This window comes from Strix uralensis, chromosome 28 (assembly GCF_047716275.1).
Source record: "Strix uralensis isolate ZFMK-TIS-50842 chromosome 28, bStrUra1, whole genome shotgun sequence".
Classification (NCBI taxonomy): Eukaryota; Metazoa; Chordata; class Aves; order Strigiformes; family Strigidae; genus Strix; species Strix uralensis.
In genome coordinates, this window is record NC_133999.1 from 1,234,648 (window position 1) to 1,256,744 (window position 22,097).

Below are 22,097 nucleotides of genomic sequence, written 5' to 3' on the forward strand. Positions count from 1 at the left end.
CTGCTCCATAAACACTGCCCGCTCCCTGCCTGGCCACCTGTTGTATTTGAGCACAAAGTCTGCAAGAAATACCAGTAGATCTTGGCAGATTGGCAAATCTTTAATATATTAAACAAAACATATCTGCTAGAAACATTCTATTTATATAAAAATGCAAAAAGACCCCTTTAAAGACATTTCTTTGGCATACTTTCCCCTCCCTCCCCCACGTATATTGCAAGAAGCTCTCTGTTGATATGTCATTTGCTTGTAATGTAAACAGACAAAAAAAAAGTGTAATTAATAATACAAAGCTTTTTCTATAATACTGTCACAGTGCAGCAAGCATATATAACAACTCAGCATCAGCACGACCGTGTAGGCTGCGGTGTCGGCGATAAGGATTTAAATTGTATTAAATACCGGGTGCAGCGAAAGGTGGTTGGAGCCGGTGGTTGGGCAGAGAGGGGGAGGCAGGCGGGGAGCAGCAGGGTGGGGTGGGGTTGCAGGAGGAGAGAGAAATCCACCACGAAGTGCTTTTTCCTCCACGGCCTTGTGGCTCCCCGTCCCCGCCGGCCCCTGCCTGGCCCTCGTGGCCCCTCGGGAGGTAGCTAACTAATTAAACTCATTTGCACGCAGGAGAAAACTGGGGCGGGGGGGGAGGCTGAAGGGCAGAGGAGGCACCAGGCTCTGCATCACTCTTAGGGCTGGGGTCGGCGTCAGGCGGGCTCACCGCCGGGTGTGGGGTGAAATACAGCCCCCGGCTGTGGGGTAACCAACCTCCTCACGGCCTAGGAGACCTCCCAGAGCCTGCTGCTGCCTGCAGTGGGGCTTAGATGCTAGAAAAAAAAGGGGGGACTTGTTTTTAAATGGGGAAAAAATAAGTGCTTATCCAAGTTCCAGCCCTTTGGATGCATCATGGGAACTGCCCGAGGAAGGTCCCTAATGAATTGGCATCATTCTCCCGTTTTCTCAGGGATGGCCCCAGCTCCCCGGCGCTTTCCTCTCGTCTTACACAAGCACGAGGCCGGTAGCCGGGGGCGTTTCTCTGCCTTCCCACGAGCAAACCCAAGTATTTTCTGAGCGCGCGGCCCTGGTTAAGGACGAGGCCCTGTGCCGGGTCTCTGCCCGCGGCTTTGGCTCTTTGGTGCTTTGGTGGAGAGGGTCGGTCTCAGCTGCGGCAGCGGCACGGCTCCGCCAGCCACCCCGTGGTGTAGCTTGTGCCTCCGAGGGCTTGGGAGCCTTTTCTGGCCGCGATTTTAGCGTCTGGCACTGCAGCAGTGCAGACAAGCGCCTCGCCTCGGCGCTGAGGCTCCTCTCACCTTGTGCTTGCTTTGCAATATGGCTTTTTCTTTGGCAGCCGCGTAACCCACAGGGCTAAACGCCGGCGTCTTAATGCACGCGGATAAAAACTTTTGCATGTAAAAACTTTTCAGACGGAGAAGCTGCTCTCTGACTCGCTCCGAAGCAGCCTGGGGGTCGCACAGGCGTTGGCGCTGCGGTGCCTGTACGTGAAGGGCACTTGGTGTGGTCCTCTCGGCGGGACTATTGCAGTCACGGCACCGGCGGGCCAGGGCCAGAGAACACTGGTCGGTAACGAGGCACTCGCATCACTTACTGATCTGTCTATACATATATACATTCAATAATATAGCTTTGAAAAATAGACATTTGTTTCCTCTGTATATTATAAAATAGCATTTAGGATCAGTCTGAAGTGACATGCAGGAGCGATTAAAGTAAGGTTGCAATTCAGGCTGCTGAAGAGCAAGGATTGCCTTTCACCTCGAGACCCCGGCGCCGCTACGGGAAGCTTTGAGCCTCCTCGTGGGGGGGACGGGTGGGCCCGGCCTCGCCCCCCGCCCGGGCTGAGCCGGAGCCCCCGGCCGTGCCACCCGTCCCCGCTAGTGCACGTGGCGATTCCCGCAGCGCCGCCTCCTCGCAGACGCCCCGAGCGGCTCCGGCTGCGGCTCCCAGAGGAAAATGCGGCGGCGCTGCGGCCGTCCGGTCCTTCCCCACCCTTACACGGTGGTTTCGCTCTTCCAGAGGCCAGTCTTCATCCCGGCCACGCTGTCGGCGCTGGCCAGGTTGATGTCGTACTTGCTGCCCTTGAGGCCGCCGTTGTGGCTGGCCACGTTGAGCGGGTAGGACCGGCGCTTCGCCTCCTTCTCGGTGGCGCCGGCTTGCCGCAGGTTGTCCCTGCTGGCGCTCCTCCGACGAGCCTCGGTGAAATCGGGCGCCCGCCGGCTGCCGTCGCTGCCTTCCGAGTGGCTGGGCACCGTCTCCCCATCGTGGGGGGCCCGCGGTGCCGCGCGGCCGCTGCTGATGGGGCTGTTCCTGCCGCTGTGGTAGCTCTCGGAGTGGCTGTTGTGGAGGCTCCCGCTCTCACTGGAGGGATGCTCCGAGGAGGGGCCCCGCAGCATTTTCAAGCGGTGGTGCTTCCCATCCCGGCACTGCTTAGTTCTGCCCCGGTGGTTCCTGCGGCCGTGGAGGTTGCTGGCGTGTCTGCCGGCACTGCCGGGCTTGCTGTCACCGGGGTCCGGCTCCGGGCAAGCCACCGGGTGAGTGTCCGCCTGGCTCTGGGCTACCTGCAGGTTGGTGAGCTTGCAGCGGCCCCCGGCTGAGCCGGCACTGCTGGGCGAGGAGGAGGAGGAGGCGCCGGAGTGAGCCGCCTCCGGGTCGCAGCCGATGAAGACCTGCGAGCCGTCCTCCGGCACCAGCCCGGGGTGGACGTACGCCTGCATGGGCAGCGCGTTCCTGTAGGAAGGGCAGCAGGAGAACCAGGAGTTGAGGACATCCCGGCGCCGGAGGCAGTGGTGGATGAAGATGAAGAGTCCCAGCACCACGGCGGTGATGCCGTAGAGGCAGCTGAAGACGATGTTCAGGTACCAGCGCTGGGACACGGCCATGGCGCCGAACGTCCACAGGGCAACGTACAAGGCGTGGGTGGTCACCAGTGCCCAGAACTGCACCTGCAGCGAGTGGACACCGTCGGCCTCGGGGCAGGGCGGCCCCGAGTTCAGCGTGACCGAGATGGACCCCGAGTCTGTCAGGAGGTCGCCAGCACCCCCCAGCCGCGGCGGTGGCGGCTCCGGCGGCTCGGGGACGTCTTTCCGGCGTGACGGTCGGCACTGGAGGCTCAGCCCGGCGCAGAGGAAGTAAATCCAGGTGACGAGCAAGATGAAAGCCACGGGGACGTAAAAAGCTCCCAGGCTGGGCCGCCACACCAGCCAGCAGCTGCACGGGAAGGAAGGGGCTTTGATGAGCAACCTGGGTGCCTGCACAGCCGGCAGTCACGTGTACTGCGCTGCTCGGGCTCCGCGGAGGCATGCTGGCTGCTGGTTTTCCCTATGGATTGCTCTTGGGGAAAAAAATCTCACCGGCCTTTCCCCAGGCTTGCCCAGATTCCTGGTGCTACCAGTTGCCCTGCCCCGGTGGAGAGAGGCCGCCCTTTTGGGGAGGGAGGCATGGTCAGGCAGGGACACTTACTAGGGGTTGTTGTCATGGTAGTTGTGGATGTTGACGGCTGCCGTGATCCCGCAGATGATGAGGGGGATCCCGCCGGCGATCAGGTAGAACCTGCACGGGGTGGGGGGGACACGGTGTCACCACACACCCGGAGCGAGCCCTCGGAAGCACATGGCACGGCTGCGGGCAGCACGGCCTTGTGTGGCAGAGCGAGCCCTGCCCCAGCCTCTGGACGTGGGGCCGGGGAAGCACCCGCGGGTCCCCGCTCCCCCGTGGGGCCAGGGCAAGGGGAGGGGGTGTCGGTACCGTAGCATGGGTCTGGGGGCTGGCTGGGACGCATCCCCGTCTGGCTGCCGCGGCGCCTTCCAGGTCAGCTCCTTGTAGAGCACCCTGGCTTTGACCGCCATCCACAGCAGGGTGGAGAGCGAGGAGTAGTGCAGGATGATGCCAACCTGTGGGCGAGAGCAGCGGTTGGGAAGGGGGATGCCGCGGACACGGCTGCGTCCCCGCCGGTCGCCGTCCCGCCGGGTGGATCCTCGCGGATGGCAGAGCGGCCTTGGACAGCGGCCAGCCCCCCCGGCCCCCGTACCCACCGCCTGGCAGACGATCAGGTAGCCGGTGAGGGTGATGCCTCCCGCGAAGACGGCGGCTGTCATGGCGATGTGGAAGCAGAGGTTAAGCAGCATGTGCCAGCCCTTCCGCGGGATGAGAATGGTGCTGGAAGAGGCACAACGGGCACCCGTCAGCTCCTGCCCGGCACAAATCCTGCCTCTGGGGGATGCTCCGACACAGCCAGCCCGTCCCTGGCCAGGCGAGGGAGCGCGGCTGGTAAAGCAGCCGTGCACGTACGGGCGTGCGCGTGGGCAAGGACTTCGCGTAGCTGCTGGCAGCGTGTCCCATCACGGGGCGGCCAGCAGGGACCCACCCGGGGACGCGGAGAAGGGGGCGGCAGGAGCCGGGCTGGAGGGAAGGGACCCCGGCTCTGGGCTGGTCGGGGTTGGCTGGGCAGCACCACGTTTCCATCGCTGGCTGTGGGCCGGCAGCGCTGGTGGTGTCAGAGCCACAGGCTTGGCCTTACATTTATCTAAATCATTGCTTGTTCGGTGTTAGATATAAAAATTATTGCTGGGTTCTTCCAACTGGGTGGTAGTTAGAGATGGACTGAGAGTGTTGCTGGACATTTTGTTAGTGTTTGTTTCACTTACAGTAAGGGGAATGGTTTGGCCTTATGTGCAACTCCTTAAGTGCTTGTTAAGTGTTCGATATAATACTTATTATTGGGTTATTTCTGAGAAGTAGAAAATAGACGTGGGCTAATAATGTTGCTTGGCTTTGTTAGTGTTTCACTTATAGTTAAGAGGAATGGTTTGGCCTTACGTGCATCTCGTTAAGTACTTGTTAACTGTTAGATATAATTAGTTTTGTTCTTTTTGCTATACAGGAGGCAGCTTGTGGTAGGTCAGTGGCCTGCTGGGTGCTCTCACGCTGGCTCATGCAGTGACTGTTGCCCTGAGCCCCTCTGCATCCTGATGGGGGGGAGTGGGGCAGTGAGGGGCTCCTGCTGCGCCTGGGGCTGCGCTGCCTGGGGCCAGAGCCCCAACTGTTCACCCCTTCTGACCCAACAAGGTCTCGGGGGGTCTTCACACCCACCCTCAAAGTTCCACTCGCCTCCCCCTCTGTGGGACAAGACTCAGCCGACCAGCCCAAGGTCCCCACTGCCATAACGGCAGGACACACCCAGCCATCACCCCGAGACGGGCTCCTGTGGCCATGCCACTTGTGGGGCAACACATTCCTGGAGGGCCATCTCCTGAAAGCCCACCCCCTGAAAGCCCATCTCCTGAAGAATCACCCCCTGAAGCCCATCATCCCCTGAAGGTCCATCCCCTGGCTGGTCATCCCCGCAGACGGTTCCCCGGGCCCCTTCGGCCGCTGCCACAACCCAGGCCGGCGCCGAGACGCTCACTCACCCGTGGTTGACGATGTAGGTGATGATGGTGGTGAAGAGGCAGAGCAGCAGCACGGCCGTGCAGGTGTACATGGCCGGGTGCAGCACCTCCGCTGCGCCTCGCGCCTCGCTGGGGAAACCGCTCAGCTCCTGCGTGGCGCGGCACAGCCCGTCAGAGCCACCCGTCCCACCCCACCGCCCCTCGGCAGCCCCCAGGCTCCGCGCCCTCCCTGGGCAAGGCTCCCAGCCCCATTGCTCGCCCCCCACCTACCATGAGCACAGCCACGTTGCTGAGGTGCCGGCAGTGCAGGGAGGTGACGTTGGGCTCGCGGGCGGCCAGCTGGCAGCCCTCGGCGCTCCATCCCCCCATGCCCCCCAGCACCTCGAAGTTCCAGTACGCGGCCACGGGGTCCGCACCCTCCCCGGGGTGCCGCAGCGACACAGCGACCGGCTCCGACAAGTTTCCCACCCCGCAGCCGTCTGGAACAACAGAGAAACCTGGTCAGGAGGACAAGTGACACCCCTCAGCCTGCACCCCCAAAGGGGGCTGGCCATGGGGGACCCCCCACTGCACCCCACAGGCACATTGCCACCTCCCCATGAGGACTCCAGGGATGGCAGGAGCCCCCGGGCACACCCCAAGGAGCCCCATGGAGCTCCATCCCCCAAGAAAAGCCCCACGTAGGCCCCCCCAAGCCCCCTGCCAACAGCAGCCCTTACAGGTCCCGGCGTAGATGACTGGGGTGGCCACGCTGCGGCGCTTGCCGTCGTCGGCCAGGCGGGAGGAGTTGCCCGTGCTGCAGAAGAGCTTGCCATTGCGGAAGACCAGGAGCTGGAGTTTGCAGTCGGCCAGCGGCGTGGCCGGGGCAGGGCTGGTGAAGAGGCTGGGTGGCAGCTGGATGGAGGCCAGGGCGATGCTGTTCTGCGGGCGCACGGTCACTGGTGAGCAGGGGGTCACCGCCCCCCCCCCCCCGTCCCCTCCACTCCCCTGGCTTACCCGTACCTTGATGTGGAAGCTGGTCAGGGAGATGTTGGGGCGTCCCGTGGTGCAGCGCAGCCTCAGCTGCTGGTCGGGCAGAGGCTCGGCCCCCCGCTCGGCCGGGGGGGGACGCCCAGCCGGACCCCCTTCCCGCCGCTGGAAAGCCACGCAGCTCAGCCCCACGTAGCTCTCGGGCTTCACCACGTACGCCTCGAAGGCGATGTTGCGTGAGTTCTGCCAGGCACAGCGCCGCGGGGCGGCCATCAGCCCTGGCACAGCCAGAGACCCCCCAGCATGGGCTGTAACCCTTGGCATGGCCAGAGACCCCCCAGTACAGGCAGAGACCCCCAGCATGGTCAGAGACCCCCCCCAGCATGGCCAAAGACTCCCTTGGCATGGCCAGAGACCCCCAGTATGGTTGGAGACCCCCTGCCCCAGCATGGCCAAAGACCCCCTCAGCATGGCCACAGACCTCCCAGCAGGTGCAGTGACCCCCCCCAGCAGGAGCAGAGACTTCCAGCATGGCCAGAGACCTCCTGGCACGACCATAGAACTCCCAGTGTAGCCAGGGACCCCCCAGCACGGGCAGTGACCCCCCCGGCATGGCCCCAGAGACCCCCAGCATGGCCAGAGACCCCCAGCACAGGAAGAGACACCCAAGGCACGGCCAGAGACCCCCCAGCATGAGCAGAGACCCCCGTCATGGCCAGAGAGACCCCCAGCACAGGCAGAGACCCCACACCAGCAGCCCAGCCACCTCCTCCTCCCCCTTCAGCCCCCTCCCATCTCCAGGCAGCCCCCCCCTGCCCCCCACTCACCACCGCCATGTGCTGGGAGTTGCTGCCAAGTGTGTGGGCAGCGATCTTCTCGAGGGAGCGGACGATGCTGGTGCAAGCCTTCTCCTCCTTCTGCGACATCCACAGGATGTGGTCGTCCACCAGCATGATGTTGCTGGCCATCTCCACGATCACGTCCGTCAGCTGCGAGGGCAGCAAGCGGCTCCACAAAGAGCTACTGCCATCCCCAGTAGCAAACACCCCAATTCATGCTTTTCCACCCCAAATACACCTGGCGGGGCTGGGGGGAGCAGGGGGCCAGAGCGGTGCTCGTTACCTGCTTGATCTGGTCCACGTAGCCGATAAACTTCTCTATCATCTGGGCCACGTAGAGGACATCCACCATGTCTGAGAAGTTGGCTGCCTCAGCCGTGTAGACGCGGAGCTGGTGAGCCAGGGTCAGGGCGTTGGAGGCGTTGATGGGCATCTGCAGAGCGGCACGGCCACGGTGGGGTGACGGTCACCGGCTGCGCCAGCCCCCCGGCATGGCCGAGCCCCCCCCCCCGCTCCCTGGCTCACCAACACGAAGGTGTAGAGGACGCGGGTGATGTCGTTGGTGTAGAGGCAGTGGGAGTAGTCGCCCTCCTCCCAGCGCCCGGCGCGGTCGCAGCGCCGCCACGCCTGCTTCTCCGCCGCTGAGCCGCTGCCGGCCGGCCCCGCGGCGAAGGGGTACTGCAGGCAGGGCTGGTAGGCCGTGATGCCGGCCAGGGTGCGGGGCCACCTGCGGGCACAGACATCGGGTGACCGCGGGGCACCCACCGCTGGCACCCCCCCAGCCCGCTCCCCCCGCCCAGCGCCATGCCACAGCCCCCAAATCCCCCCAGCAAGCCCTTGGTGCTGGGGGTGTGTGTGCGTGAGGGTGATGCTCCCCAGAAAGCTGCCCCCCACCCCATCCTGTATCCTGCTCGCACAGCGCTGAGGGAAGCAGCGGGCGGGGGGCAACGCTAATTTAAGCCACATTGACTGTCCCAGTAATTTATATTCCGTAACAGCCCCACCGGGGTTACGGCGGGCGCCCGGAGCCTTTCGTCTCGTGCCAGAGAAATTCCAACACCTCCGCCGCTGGAGCCGGGCTGCGCCGCCGGCACGGGAAGCCCTTCAAAGGCGCTGGCGCTCCCCGCAGCCGCTAATCGCTACCAGACGCCCGGTCACCTGCGGTGAGCCCCCCGCCCCGGCACACACCGCTCGCGCCGTACGTGGCACGCGCACGGGCGTCCCCCACCCGCCCCGCCGCCAGTGCCCACCTGAAGTCCCCGCGGTTGTTGGTGACGCGCTCGGCAGGGCAGTAGGATGCGGAGGTCTCCAGCACCACGATCTCCACCTTCTTGCTCACGTTGCCCTGGGAGGTGGAGACGGCGCATTCCCACTCGCCGTTGGCGGAGACGTGGATGTTGGAGAGGATGAGCTCGCTGCGGGCAGAGGGGACGGGCTGGCACGGCGGGTCTGCCCCATGGCGAACGCATGGCGGCAGTCCCCTGAGCTTGGGGATGTGGGGGGACACACCACGAAGCATAGGAGGCACTTGGCATCCCACCCACGGCACTTGGTACCCACAAAACAGCAGGCCCTGCGGCCACAAGTGTCCGTCCCCATCCCCGTCCCCATCTCATCTCCACTCCTGTCCCCATCCCACCTCCATCACTGCCCCCATCCCCACCTCTGTCACTGTCCCCATCTCCATCCCTGTCCCCATCTTATCCCCATCCCCATCCCTACCTCCATCTCCACCTCCACCACCGTTCCCATCCCCGTCCCCCCTCCCTGACCTGGTGATGAAGGTGCAGTCATGGATGAGGCTCTCCTCCACGATGACGCCCGTCCGCTCGTCCTCCTCCACGGGCTCGCGGTTGTGGAACCACCGGATCTGGGTGCTGTTGTCCAGGTAAGTGGCGGTGCACTGGAAGGGCAGCCGGTCGCCCTGGAAAACCACCTGGCGCAGCGACGGGATGAGGTGGTGGGTGTGCAGCTCCGGGGCGCCCGCTGCGGGGGACACAGCCGGCGGGGTGAGCCCGCGCCCCCGCCCGCCGCCGCCGCCCCCGCCCCGGCCCCGGCTCACCGCAGCGGAGCTGCCCGTCCCGCGCGCTGCGCAGGGGGAAGGCCTGGAGGTGCCGGGGGTAGACACACGCCGTCCGCTCCGAGATCTGCGCCGAGCGGTTGCGGGCCCAGGGCAGCACCCAGCGCAGGTTGCAGTCGCATGTCAGGTACTCGGTGGCAAAGTCCCTGCAAGGGACAGCGTCACGGGGCACCCGGGGCACGCTGCCAGCTCCGGGACCCTCTGGCAGGGCCCCCCCCCGGGTGCCAAAATCCTGGGGCACAAACTCACACGACTTTCAGGGAGGGGAGCTCGTCAAAGACGCCGGGTGGGAGGCTGGAGAAAATGTTGCCAGACATGTTCCTGCGGGACAGGAGGGAAGGGTGACGTGGAGGGGACCGGAGACCTCCCAGGCCCCGCGCACCCTGTGGTGAGAGTGGGCACAGGGCACGAGCCCCCGCGCCGGCCGCAGGCAAAGGGTAGGGACCAGCCTTGGGCCACAGCACAGGGACAGCCCCGGGGGCTGCAAAACTGCCAGCAGTGCCCCAGGGCATGGGACAGCCCCCCCCGGGGGCTTCTCCCGCTCAGGAGCCAGGAGCCAGGGCTGGCCGGGGGGTCCCCAGGGTGATGCTTACAGCCTGAGGAGGTTGGGGAGCCCCTGGAAGACGCTGGCGCTCAGGCAGCCGATGCGGTTGTTGGAGAGGTCCCTGCGAGGCAAGTGGAGGGGCCGTCAGGGCTGGGGGGGCCCCGCTGGCCCCGGGGGGCTCCTGGGGGGGCTGTGCTGGCACTTACAGACGCTTCAGCTCGGGGAGGCCGAGGAAAGCGCCCGGCTGGACCGTGCTGATCAGGTTGTTCTTCAGGTCCCTGCGGGGAGACAGACACAGACCTCAGGAGCCCCATCGACACAGTGGGGAGGGGGCACGAGCGCACCCCGATCCCCTGCCAGCCCTCATCTCCCAGGCACAGGTTCCTCAGCGGCCCCAAGCGCTGCAGAACCCCCTGCAAGAGCCTCATTAGCAGCTTTCCGTCCCATTTCCCTCTTGTTAGCTCTCCAAAGGGCGCAGGGGAGGCGAGAGGCTCCCCACCGCTGTCGGGGGGGGGGATGCCCCGTCCCAGCGCGTTATCTCCCGCGGGTGGGGTAAGAGCACGCCGCAATCGCCAGCGCCGAAAGGGCTTTGCGGCCCTCAGGAAGCTCGTTTGGGTGATTAGCCCGACTGGAGGCACGTATCTAATCGGAGGGTCGCCGGGCGTGCGCCGGCGCGGGGTGTCGGCTGGTGGCATCGGCTGCTCCGTCCACAGCCCCGGGGACCCCCGAGGTGGCTCCTGCCGAGCACCGGTGCTGGCCGGGAGAGGAAATGGGATCCATATGGCAGCGCCGCGGTTATTTATAGTGGTCACCAGGGTGCCGGGGTCACCCGCTGCTCCGTGCAGGGCCCTGGGGACAGGCCAGGGCCATGAGCCGGCTCCTGGGAGGGGGCAGCGGGGCAAAGCCTTGGGGCAGAGCCGGGGGTGCAGGCGGGCACGGGGATCCCACCAGCGAGACACGAGGGGCCGCTGCCATGAACACGCAGAGGTGTTTTGTCTCCAGAGGAAAAGTCACCCCGCTGGGGTCCCCAGGGAACCCCAAACGGGCCGGGCGGGGCGTGGGGGTGCACGGCCCTGGGGTGCAAACCCACAGACGGGAAATGGTGGCTGTGAGGCCTCCCCGGCCGGCATCACCCCCGCCCCGCTCGGCCGACACGACAGCTCTGCCCACGCCTGCCAGCTCCGACAGCCGGGTGTGCGGGCAGGAGTGCGGGCAGGAGTACAGGCAGGGGTGCAGGCAGAGGGGCCAGGTGAGTGCTGGTGCTGAAGGAACAGCTCCGCTCACCTGCACCGCCAACACCCGCTGCACCAACACCCGCCCCAAAAACACCCGTCCCGCAAACACCCGTCCCGCAAACAAACACCCGTCCCGCAAACAAACACCCGTCCTGCAAACACCCGCCCATACGCACCAAGGGGCACCACCCGTGCCAGTCCCGCTCCCCGCCGGGGACCAGCCGCAGGTCCCCAGGGACCCCCGGACCCCCCTCCCAGCACCCACCACCAGCAGGGCCCGCAGCGGTCGGGGACGCAGCGTCCAAAACACGTCCACTGCCAGAACTCAGCACCCCGGGCTCCGGTCCAGGGGTTGGGGGCTGCAGGGGACCATCGGCCCCGGGTGGGACCCCCCCAGGCGCTGCGTGGGGCCCCGGGGGCTCGCGGCCAGCCCGGCGCAGGGCCCGGCGGGGAGCCTTCCTCGCTCAGGCACATCCTCCCCGCTGGCCGGGGGCCCGGGGCTGCTGCTGATTTCCGATAAGGCTCCTCTCCCCGCACTGCGGCTGTTTGCCTTCGCGTTTCCGCCGGTCCTGAGCCCCCTCCTCCCCCTGCCCCGGCGGGGTGACGCGCCGCAGGCACGAGAGCCGTCGGCGACGTGGTGCCACGTGTGCGCGGGGACCCCCCTGCCACCACGGGGACCCTGCACGGCCACCGCCCGGGCCTCGACACACCCCGAGCCCCCTCGCTGCCCGCAGCCCCCCCCCGGGGGGAAGCGCTGGCCCCGGCGCAGGGCAGGACGTTCCCAAGCGGGGCTGCGCTAATGAGCGCGGCCCCCCCGGCCGCATACCGGCCCCGCTCAGACTCATTAATCTCATTACGCCGCTACAAATCACCGGAGATGCCAAGCTGCAAGGCCGGAGAGGGGCGGTGGTCCGTGGGGGGACCCTGCACACCGCTGGGACCCTGGGAACGGGGGTTCCCCCCGTCACGCTGGGACCCCAAAGCCCCCACGGTGGGCACCCAGGGTGGGCGGGAGCCCCAGGACGAGAAGCGAGGGGTCCCCGGAGCCCCCGCCGCATCCCCGCCGCGCCAGCGCTGTCCCTTCACGGGGCACGTCTGCGCCGCGGCCCCGAACCGACCCGATGAAAACAATTACGGCTCCTGTCGAGAGCAATCAGGCGCGGCGCGGCGCGATGCCGGCCCAGAACGGGGGCGCACTGCCCGCGGCCCCCCCCAAAACCCGCCGGCGCTCCCGCTCCGACCCGCGTGGGGCCTTGGCGCTGCAGAGGTGAGCGGGAGGTGACGCGGGCGGCTGCTCTCCCAGAGCACGGAGACTTTTAGGGGGTCCCCGGACACCCCGGGGGCTGCAGAGCCGCAGTCCCCGCAGGGTGTTGGCCCCCCCGGCTCTGTCACGGCCCTTCCCGGCAAGCGCAGCGCCCGCGGTGGCCCCGGCTGCTCCCTGCCCGCGCGCACGTTAATCCCTCCCGTTAATGAGTGCTCGGTGCCAGGAGCAGGGGGAGGTGGAGGAGGTGACCCCACACCTGAAGCCATGCCCGCGGTGCAGCCCCATGCCCATCAGTACAGCCCCGTGCCCACCAGTACAGCCCCATGCCCACCAGTACAGCCCCGTGCCCACCAGTACAGCCCCCAGTGGGCACCACCAGGCTCTGCTGCGGGTCGGGGCAGGTGCACGGCCTGTAACTCGGACAGATCCACGTTAATAAACGCTTCCTTGTTCAGGCTAACGAAAGGCAGGCAGTGTGGGTCCCGCTGCCCATGGGAAGACCCCCTGAGCCCCCCGGCTGCTGTCGTGGGGCTGTGACCCTCCCCAGACCTGCCGCTGGCCAAGCGTGGCTGAAGCGGTGGGTGCCCAAGCCCTGGGCGTGCTGCCTGGCCCTGCCTGCACTCTCCGCTGCCCTCACCTCCCCGCTGCCCCTGGCCGCCGCCCGTCTGCACCCAGAGCGATGCCCTGAGAGAAAATGCCGGGGCAGGGACCCACCGCCCGAGGGCAGGGGACCCCCACCGCCCAGCCCGGGCCCCAGTGCCGTGGGGAATGCCCAGGGCCGAGGCCACCGTCACACCGGGTGAGCGGCCGGCGGCGGGAGCCCACCCGGCCCCGCTTGGCGCAGGAATGTGCGAGACCCTCGCGGGGCCGCGGCGGGGAACAAAACGCCCTCAGTGCGCCGGTCCCCACTCCTGCATACCTACGGATCAAACCCATCTGGGGGCCATAAATCTCCCCTTATTACAGCTCCCTCCATAGAGATGCCTTTCATGGAGAGATAAGAAAGTTGACTTTGTTCGGGGGGACAATGTTGCTTTTCATACCAGCCCCCACGGAGCGCGGCCCCCCCCGGTGCCTCCCGCCCCGGCGCAGCTCCCGGGATCCCTGGGATGCCCGTGGGTGCCAGTGGCAAACCCTGCGCCCTGGTGCCGGCCCCGCCGCAGCACCCGGGAGCGACGTCGGGAGCAGGACCTGTGGGGTGCTGCCGGCACCTGCCCCGCAGAAGCCCTGCCTGCACCCCACTGCCTGCTGCTGCCCGCCCCGACCCCCCAGCCGCCCGCCGGGCACTCACAGCTTCTCCAGCGCCCGCAGCCCGAAGAAGGAGCCGTTCTCCAGCACCGTGATCTTGTTGTTACTCAGCAGCCTGTGGGAAGAGCAGAGGGGCAGCCCCGTTACTCGACCTGCCGGGGAGCCCCAGCCGTGCCCCGGTGACCCGCGAGGCTGGGGAGGGAGCGGGGATGGCCAGACCCCACTGCGAGAAGCGGCAGCCGCGGTTGTGCCGCCGGGATGGTGGCGGCAATGGTGAAGTCCCAAGGACAGGTTTGCACGGTCGGGTGGAGACATGGGACGCAACGGCCGTGCCGGGATGCCGCGCTGTGGCCCATGTGCATGGCAGCACCGGGCTGGAGGTGTCAGGGCCGTGCTGGCTCCTGGGGCATCGCTGCTGGGCCTGGGTGCAAGGAGCTGCACGTGCAGGCAACGAGGTCCCCACCCCAGCGCCTGCCCCGAGAGGGCACCTCAGGGACCTGCAGCCAGGAGGGGACCCCATGGCACCCCCAGCTCTTGCCCCCCACCGACCTGACCCCCTCTGGTCACGGCAGTGTGGTTGTCGCGGGAGCCTTGGAGCACTGAGATTTTATTCCAAAATAAACAGCTCTGCCACGGGGGCCCTTGCGGGGTGACAGGAGAGGGGGGAGGGCACAAGCACCCGACAACTCAGCCGGGAGCTCATTAAAGCTCCTCAGTGGCAATTAGCAGAGCCAGACCCTGGCCTGGGGACGGGAGCTGGCTCTCAGGGACCAGAGGTACTTCCCTGGAGCTCCGGGGTGGCCGCGGGGGCACCGGCAACGCTCCCGCCGACAAACGTCACCCAAAAGCAGAGCGGGGGCAGCCGCCAGCTGGGGCCGGGAGGGCACCCTGGAGCCCCGGCCAGGGGAAAAAAAGGCTCATTGAGGGCCGGCGCTGGGGCTGTTTACACACGGGGGGGCTCTGCGGCCCAGCTGAATGGCGGCTGTGTGCGGCAGAGTCCCGGCTCCCCCAAACACCCACCCTGCGGCCGCCGCCGCCAACCGCGTTCGGCTCTCCCTGGCCGGGGTCCCACACCGGGGCTGCCCGAGGAGCGGACGGGACCGGGACCTGGCTCGGGGGGCTGCCAAACCCCCGGAGCGATGTGGAGGGAAGGGTTGGGGGGCAGCCCCCCACTTTGTGCTGCATCCTGTGCTAATGAGGAGCCGCCACCGGGCCCGGCCGCGTCCGCGGGGCCCTGCGACCCGGCCGGCGGTGGGGAGCGGAAGCGGCGGCGGCCTCGCCAGCCTGCAAATTGCTTCCACACGTGGCGGCCGGAGCTGCCGCGGCCGGGGCCACGTCTGGCCCTTTCCTCCCTGCGGGGACCCTGCTTTGGCGGGGCCTGGCTCACCCGCAGCGAGCACCACGCGCAGCCCCGGGGTCCTGCCCGGAGCGGGGGGCAGCAGGGATGCTCCCAGCCCCACGGGGCGCCTCGACTCCCCGTCATGTCGACGGTGGGGGCTGTTGCTCAAGGCCCCAACAGCTCCAGAAGGTTTTCATTCCATCGGCAGCGGATTTCACAACCCAGCAAAGCCTCTGCAGGCTGCGTGCACAGGGGGGGACCTGGGGCGCTCCCTGCTAAAGCGAGGGCAAGCAGAAACCCCCGGCTGGGGGGGGCCGAGCTGGGATGCGTGAGGGACCCCCCCTGGAACAGCCCTGGGGGCTGCATGAGCTGCGAACGCAGAAACCAGACTCTGGTCTCACACCTCCTGTGTTTGCTCCCGTGCCCTGGGGGTGCAGGGGGGTCCCCAGCCAAGGATATGTGGAGCCTTTGGGCAGGGAGGAGCCGGGCACCCGGAGCAAGCCAGACCCAGCCACACCAGAGCCTCCCAGAGCTGAGCCCAACTGGGAATGCAGCCCCCAGGGCTCAGCCTCAGCCCCAGCGACGCTTGCTTTGTTCATGGACCCCTGGGACCGCCCGCGCCTCCACCATCAAAACAGATCTCCCTGCCTTAAAAGGCACCACTCCGGCGGGATCGGCCTCCCCTGGGATCTGCACCCACGGGACATCCTCCCCGCGGGGCACTTGGGCCAAGGGTGAAGCCACCCCCAGCACCACTGGCTCCCCAGGATGGGCTGTCGGGGACCCCTGAGCCGCGGGCACTGCCCGTCCATGCAGCGCCCCGCTGCTCGCCACCTGGTCTGCCCTTCCTTAAGGAAGAGTTGCTTGACCAAAATGAGGGTTTGGCACACAAAAATTGCACTGACAGCAGCGATTTGACTGAAAGTTTTCTTCCTGACAAAACTTTTATCGATCCTGGCTCTTCTTTTCCCCATCCTGTAGAAGCCAGCTGGGTCGCGTTCCCCTGTTACAACTCACATCCTCAGACGCGGTTTTATTTTGTTTTCTCTAGTTTTATGGATATTCCGTTCCAAAATGTTTTCTGTTTTTTTCTTTTTTTCCAGGAAGTTCTCATCAGGCTCCACAGGACTTTCCGTTCCCGCGCGTCCGCAGGCGGCAGAGCCGAGTGCGGGTCCTGGCACTGTCCCCTCACAGGAGATGAGCTGAGAAACCCCAAAATACGATGGAATAAGTGTGCCCGTGAGGTCACCCTGACCCAGCACACGGGGGCCACGGGTGAGCAGCCCCCAAGCTGCCCCGGGGCAGCGGGACCGCGCCCCAGGAACCCAGCCCTCGGCACGCAGCCCAGCCCGGGGCTCCTCGGCAGCACTGGCCGAGAGGTGGTACCCCAAAACCCAGCCCAGCAGCCACGCGCCTGGGAAAAGGCCCGGGGACTCCACGCATGCCCCCAGCTCTCGACGTCCTCGCGCCGCTCCAGCGTCCCCCCATCCGAATCGGCGCCTTCATCCCACCCCGAGACCCTCCGGCATCGCGGGGCGTGGGGGGGCGGGCAGCTGCCGGGACAGCCCCGCCGCTGCCACAATAATCGGCTAATTGAGCGATGGCTGGAAAAGTCTCTCTGGACAATGCGGGGATTAAGGACTGGAGCGTCGAGTCAAACGGAAACGATGGGGGGGATGCGTGATGGGGATGGGGGCGGCGGGAAGGAACCCCCGGGGAGCATCCTCCCATCCTGGGGGGTTCAGCCTTGGAAGGGGTTCGGCATCCTTGCTCCGACCTGCCCGCGCCGAGGCTCTCAGGGCTTGGAGCCCTCGAGGCTGCAGGCGGGGAGATAGAGAGATCCCTTCTTCTTCTTCTCCTTTTTTTTTTTTTTTTTCCAATCTCAAAAAGAAGAGCCAAAAGCGAAAAAAACAAGATTGTTTTTTCAAGCACGCTGGAATCCACTTGGATAAATAACGGCTCCAGAAACTGGGCTGCTGAAACAATAAACTTCCTCTGGACCCAACCAAAAAAGGACGCGGGGAGACGGTGGCTCCCCAGCCCGGGCAGGCAGGGGAAAGGCGCAGGCAGGGGAAAGGCGCAGGCAGCGGCACGGAGCTTAATAAGGGGGGGCCGCAGTGGGGGCGGGGAGGCCGGCTACGCTTTGCTCTCCAAGTGCCTTAATTCAAAGCATATGCTCGCAGCAGATACGGCGCAGGCTGCGCCCCGAGCAGAGCTCGCTGGTTTGCAGAGGGATTTTAGAAGAGAAAAAAGGGGCCCCGGGGCTGGCAAGAGGTGCCGAGGGCTCCGGCACTGGGAAGGGCTCCAGCAGCGGCCCAGGGGGGACCCCGCAGCTCCCAGCCCAGTGGGGCCGGAGACCCCCCAGACCTGGTGGGAGCTGCCCCCTCCCCGCTTTGTTTGGGCGCTCGGGGGCTCTTCCCCTCCCCGCAATGTGCCTGGGGCGTTGCCTCCAGTTTCACGTCACACCGGGCTATTTTGGATGGTGAAAATTATTGTTCCAACCCTCGGCTTTTGTTAGCACAGGAAAAATAAGCCCTGGAGAGGAGGTGAAACCTCCCGAGCCGACGCGGGGCATCAGGGCTGGGATGCTCCGACGCGACCCACAGCCCCTGGAAACACCAAACCTGCTGGACCTGCAGCCCAATAAATAACAAATAAAAAGCTGAAAAAAGGTTTGAGAAAGAAACCATCTGCAGGGCCCAGGATAAACCGGCCTCGGAGAGGGGAGTTCAAGTAGAACTGGAAATTGGTCATAAGTCAAAGCCCTCTATTCCCTGCAGACAATCTGTAATTTCAGTGCAATCAAGCTGTGCACATAAATGAGGCCTGTGCTGGGATTCCACATCTGGAAGAGGTTTGGGCTCCTGCCTGTGTGACAGCGGGGCCGGCTGCGGCCGGCGCGGCTATCTGGGTCTCGTTAGGGATACAGTGCTTTTTCCATTAGGCGATTAGCACGGGGGTCAGCTGGAGGGGGAGGGAATTAAAGCCTTGTTAATACGCGTCTGCAGAGCCCCGGCACCTCGCAGCCATGCCGGAGGGACGCCCCGAGAGGTGCCAAATCCCCCAGCCCTGAACCACAGGGAGACCGCAGTCCTGGGAGGCCGGACCATGACAGAGGGGCTGGGGGATGCCCTGTGCCCCAGGCCGCATCGGTCTGCAGGGCTACGAGTCAAAAAGGGGGGACAAGCCAATCTGTTAGGGCTGGCATCCCTCCTTCCTCCCTGCGATGGGGGCAAGAACTAACCTCCAGGTATAAAAGAGGGTGGCTGTCAGAGAGCCTTCTAACGCCTGCTGGGGGTGCACGGGGATATCGCAGCCCCGGGAGCATCATCCCGCTCGCCGGACGCCACACCAGCTCCCTGCGCCTGCTCCGCGGTGAAGGCAGCGCTTCTGCCTGCACCGGTCCTGGCACGAGTTCCTCAGGTAGGACCGAAGGCTGGCGGGACACGGCCGGGACAGCCGGGGGTATTTAGGCAAGAACCCAAGTGCCACAAGTCTCTGTCCCGCCGCCATCCTGCAGCTTGAGGGGCTCCGGCACTGGAACCCCGGATCAAGGCCACCGGTCCCCAGCACCCCCGGCCACGCCGGGTCTGCTCCCCGCCACCGCGGCCTCCCCACATGGAGTTAATTTCTGCAGCTCCACATCTGCGGGCACTGCCTGGGCTGCGGAGCAGTGATCCCGCGAGGGGCCGAGGGGAGAGGAGAGGAACCGCAGCTCCGCTCAGCGGATGGTTCCCCATGAGGAACCGCCACGTTCCCCGGGACACCACGGCCGAGCCCAGCACCCACCGTGGGCACCCGTCAGCCCTCGTCCCCTGCTCTGCCCATCCGCAGGCTGCAATGCCAGCGAGCGTTTCGCAGGCGCGGGGGGTAAATAAGCAGCAGCTGCCACGGAGGCAGCCTTGGATTCCTCAGTGCAGGCCTAATAATTAAAGATAAATAAAGAAGTAAATCGAGAGTGTGGGAAAAAGCCAGATGAGAGCCAGGGTGAGGGATGTGCCGAGTGCCCGCACACCCCCAGCCATCACCCGGGCGGCTGGGACAGCAGCGCTCCCGCGCCGGGAGCCCTCGTCCCGCGCGCAGCTCGTTAGCACTAATGGCCAGGCCGGACGACGGCTGGAACCGGGCTCCGCTTTTGAGTGTTCTCCTGCACAAAACACACCACGCGTTGCCTGCAACTGGGGCAGCGCCGACGCGGAGCATCCCTGGGGCGCAGGCGGGACTGGAGCATCCCTGGGGACACAAGTGGGACCGGAGCATCCCTGGGGACACAGGCAGGAGCCCTGCCCCGAGCCGGCTCACCCGTGGGGCTCAAAATTTGCCTGTCCCCAGCGGGGTGTCCCCCGAGGCACGTGCAGCCCTTGCCATGTGCCCAGGCCCCGCTGCCGCCTCCGCTCCCTGCTCGCACCCCAGCAGCTCGAGGAGACGCTCCCGAAGCTGGAGCCTCTGGTTTTGATTGTTCCATCTGGAAAGGGTTTAGAATAAATCATGTTTACTGCGCGAGAGCAGAGCCCAGGGTCACCGCATATTTGTAGGTTTCTGCCTACGCCTGTAGGTTTCATGTCGCGTTTTAGTGGGATCGTGTAATGCCCTAATGCTTCGGCACGGCCATCCCGGCCCCTCCGAGGGAGCCGGCCCCGGCACGGGGGCTCCAAACCCCCCTGTCCCGCTGGGCACGGCCCGCCTTGGCCGCACTGCCGGCGCGGGGCTGCAGTGGGGCTCCACTCGGGCTCAACATTGCGGTTACACTCGCTCACGCTGCAGAAAGCGCCAGGGCAGGCAGCTAACCGGATCCTTTTCCCTAACACAAACTGACAAAGGACTCAAACATCCCTGCGGGTATCACCGAGGGGCTGACGTATAAGAAAGGGCTGTAGGAGGAGAGAAACGAAGAGCAAAGCCCGCCCGAGCCTCACCTGCCCTGCAGCCTCCCAGCGTCCCCCCGCCAGGGCAGCCCGGGACACACATCGGTGCTGTCGCTCCGGGGTGATTTACGCTTTTATTACGACCGTCGCACTTCCGACCCTGCTCGTGGCAGCCGCGCGGCGCAGGCGTGTTCCATGGCCGCGCTCCACGTGCGGGACGGTGCCGCCGGTTGGGTGTCCCACGCAGCCACCCTGTTTGCAGCCGCTGCCACCCCAAAACGAAGCCCCTTCGCAGCGAGCGGCGCGGCACGTGGGGAACCAAGAGATGCTCGGAAATAGCAGCGACTCCGGCGCGTGAGCGGCAACGCGACCAAGCGGGTTCAAGCACGCGAGAGCGGATGGGACCAGGAGCGCCGCAGCCCCCCGCCCAGCCCCAATCCTCCACAGCGACCCACAGAACCCCCCGAGGAGCAGAAGGGGAGCGGCGAGGCCGCGGGCACGCTGGCGGGGGCAGGCAGGCACGGCCACCCTCGTGGGACGACGCTCCGGGAGACGTTCCCTCCAGCAACGGCGCTGCCGGCCCTGCCCTCCAGAACCAGATTTTAATTCAAACGTTTCTTCTGGAGTTATAAATAAACCCTGCAATCCGCTGCTGCAGCGAGCGGGCACAACGGCTGCCAGCGCCGGCCGAAACCCCGACCCCCCCCAGCACCGAGGGCCCGAGGAGACTTTTAGGAAGCAAGAGGCAGCTGTAGACCCTTTGCACAAACCCAAACCCCACTTACTGCTCCTGAGCTCTTTCCAGCCAATATTTCCAGCGAGAACAGCCACTCTCAAACAAAACCCTCCTCCCCCCGCGCTCAGACAGCGAAGGCTGCGGAGGGAAGCGGGAGCCCGTTTCCTGGATTTCCAGCTCACGTCCACACTGCGACCCGCGGGCAGAGCGGGGCCCTGCCCGTTATTCCAACACCCCCCCGCTTCGCTGCGAGTTTGAGGGTCACGCAGAGCCCAGCAACGCTTTTGTGGGTGTGGAGCCGCTTATCCAGGGAGAAAAATAAGCGAGGAAAGTAACGGTCCGCGCCGCGCTCCCCCACACCGCGGGACTTTGTCCCCCGTCCCCCTTGTCCCTGCCAGCACCTGCCCGCCCGTGGGAACGCGGCCCCGGGTGGCTCCACCGGCGGGGGCGGGATGCGGGGGTCTCCCCGCTGTGCGCTGCTCCAGGCCCCCCCCCCACTTCCCCGGGGCCGCCCCCCACGCGTGGGCTCCCGTCCCTCTCAAGGCGCAGCAGATGCTGGGGGCTGGGAGGGGGGATGCCCAGGGCCGGGGGGTGATGCCGGGGGGGGGATGCCCAGGGCCGGGGGGGACGCCCGGGACCCGGGAGCGGTGTCGGGGGCCGGGGGGGCGATGCCGGGGCGCGGGGGCGATGCCCGGGACCGGGGGAGCGATGTCAGGGGGTGATGCCCGGGGCCGGGGGCGATGCCGGGGCCGGGGGGGCGATGCCGGGGCGCGGTACTCACAGCGTGGCGGTGCCGTCGGGCAGCAGGCGCGGCTCGGGGGGGGCCGGGAGCCCCCCGCCGCTGCAGACCACCCTCCGGCGGGGCGCGGCGGGGCCGCCGGGCGCCTTGGGCCGTTCGGCCGAGCACTTGCAGCCCAGACTCTGCGCGGGGCAGCTCCGCGCCGCCCCCCCGCCGCTCCGCGCCGGCACCAGCGGCACCAGTAACACCAGTAACACCAGCAGCGGCACCGGCGCCGCCGCCCGCCGCATGGCCCCGGCCCCGGGGCGACGGGCTCCTCCGGGCTCCGGCTCCGGCTCCGGCTCCGCGCCCGCCGCCGCCCCGCTCCCCGGGGCGGCTCCGGCGGCGCCGCCTCCCCCGCTCGCCGCGCTCCGCCGGCCCTGGCGCCTCCCCCGCCCCGCCCCGGCCCGCCCCGGCCCCGGCCCCGCCGGGGGCACCGGCTCGCCTCCCCCCCCAAAACGGGTGGGAGAGAGATGGGATTCCCCCGTGGGCCGGGGCTGGAGCTCCGTGGGGTCCTGGAGCTGCGTGGGAGGGAGATGGAGTCGCCCATGGACAGGGGCTGGAGCTCCGTGGGAAAGAGCCGGACCCCGTGGGCTGGAGATGGAGCTCGGTGGGGTCCTGGAGCTGTGTGGGAGAGAGCGGGACCCCCGTGGGCTGGGGCTGGACCCCCGTGGGGTCCCACAGCGCCAGGAGCTCCAGCCCCATGGACCAGAGCATCCTCCAGCCCCGCCGGGTCCCGAGCGGAGCCCCGGGCAGCAGCGGTGAGGGCCGGAGCCCTGCGTGGTCCGTACGGGCCCCGGCGCG

At 66.5% G+C, this 22,097-nt stretch overlaps 1 protein-coding gene across 2 annotated transcripts; it reads right to left on the bottom strand.

The window, feature by feature from the left end:
• Nucleotides 1-81: 81 nt before the first annotated feature.
• Nucleotides 82-21,608, bottom strand: ADGRA2 (adhesion G protein-coupled receptor A2). Of its 2 annotated transcripts, none has more exons than XM_074852230.1 (19): nucleotides 21,297-21,608; nucleotides 13,619-13,690; nucleotides 10,035-10,106; nucleotides 9,878-9,949; nucleotides 9,534-9,605; nucleotides 9,267-9,430; nucleotides 8,977-9,190; nucleotides 8,455-8,619; nucleotides 7,730-7,931; nucleotides 7,488-7,637; nucleotides 7,193-7,354; nucleotides 6,399-6,608; nucleotides 6,116-6,317; nucleotides 5,667-5,875; nucleotides 5,418-5,545; nucleotides 4,041-4,164; nucleotides 3,754-3,899; nucleotides 3,469-3,558; nucleotides 82-3,216 (listed from the first exon to the last, which is right to left on the bottom strand). In XM_074852230.1, the coding sequence occupies exons 1-19, from the start codon at nucleotides 21,542-21,544 to the stop codon at nucleotides 2,001-2,003; spliced, it is 3,918 nt and encodes a 1,305-aa protein (XP_074708331.1). In that variant the 5' UTR covers nucleotides 21,545-21,608; the 3' UTR covers nucleotides 82-2,000. The 2 variants fall into 2 exon arrangements, with proteins under 2 accessions (XP_074708331.1, XP_074708330.1); XM_074852229.1 differs by having other exon boundaries at nucleotides 6,393-6,608.
• Nucleotides 21,609-22,097: the final 489 nt, after the last annotated feature.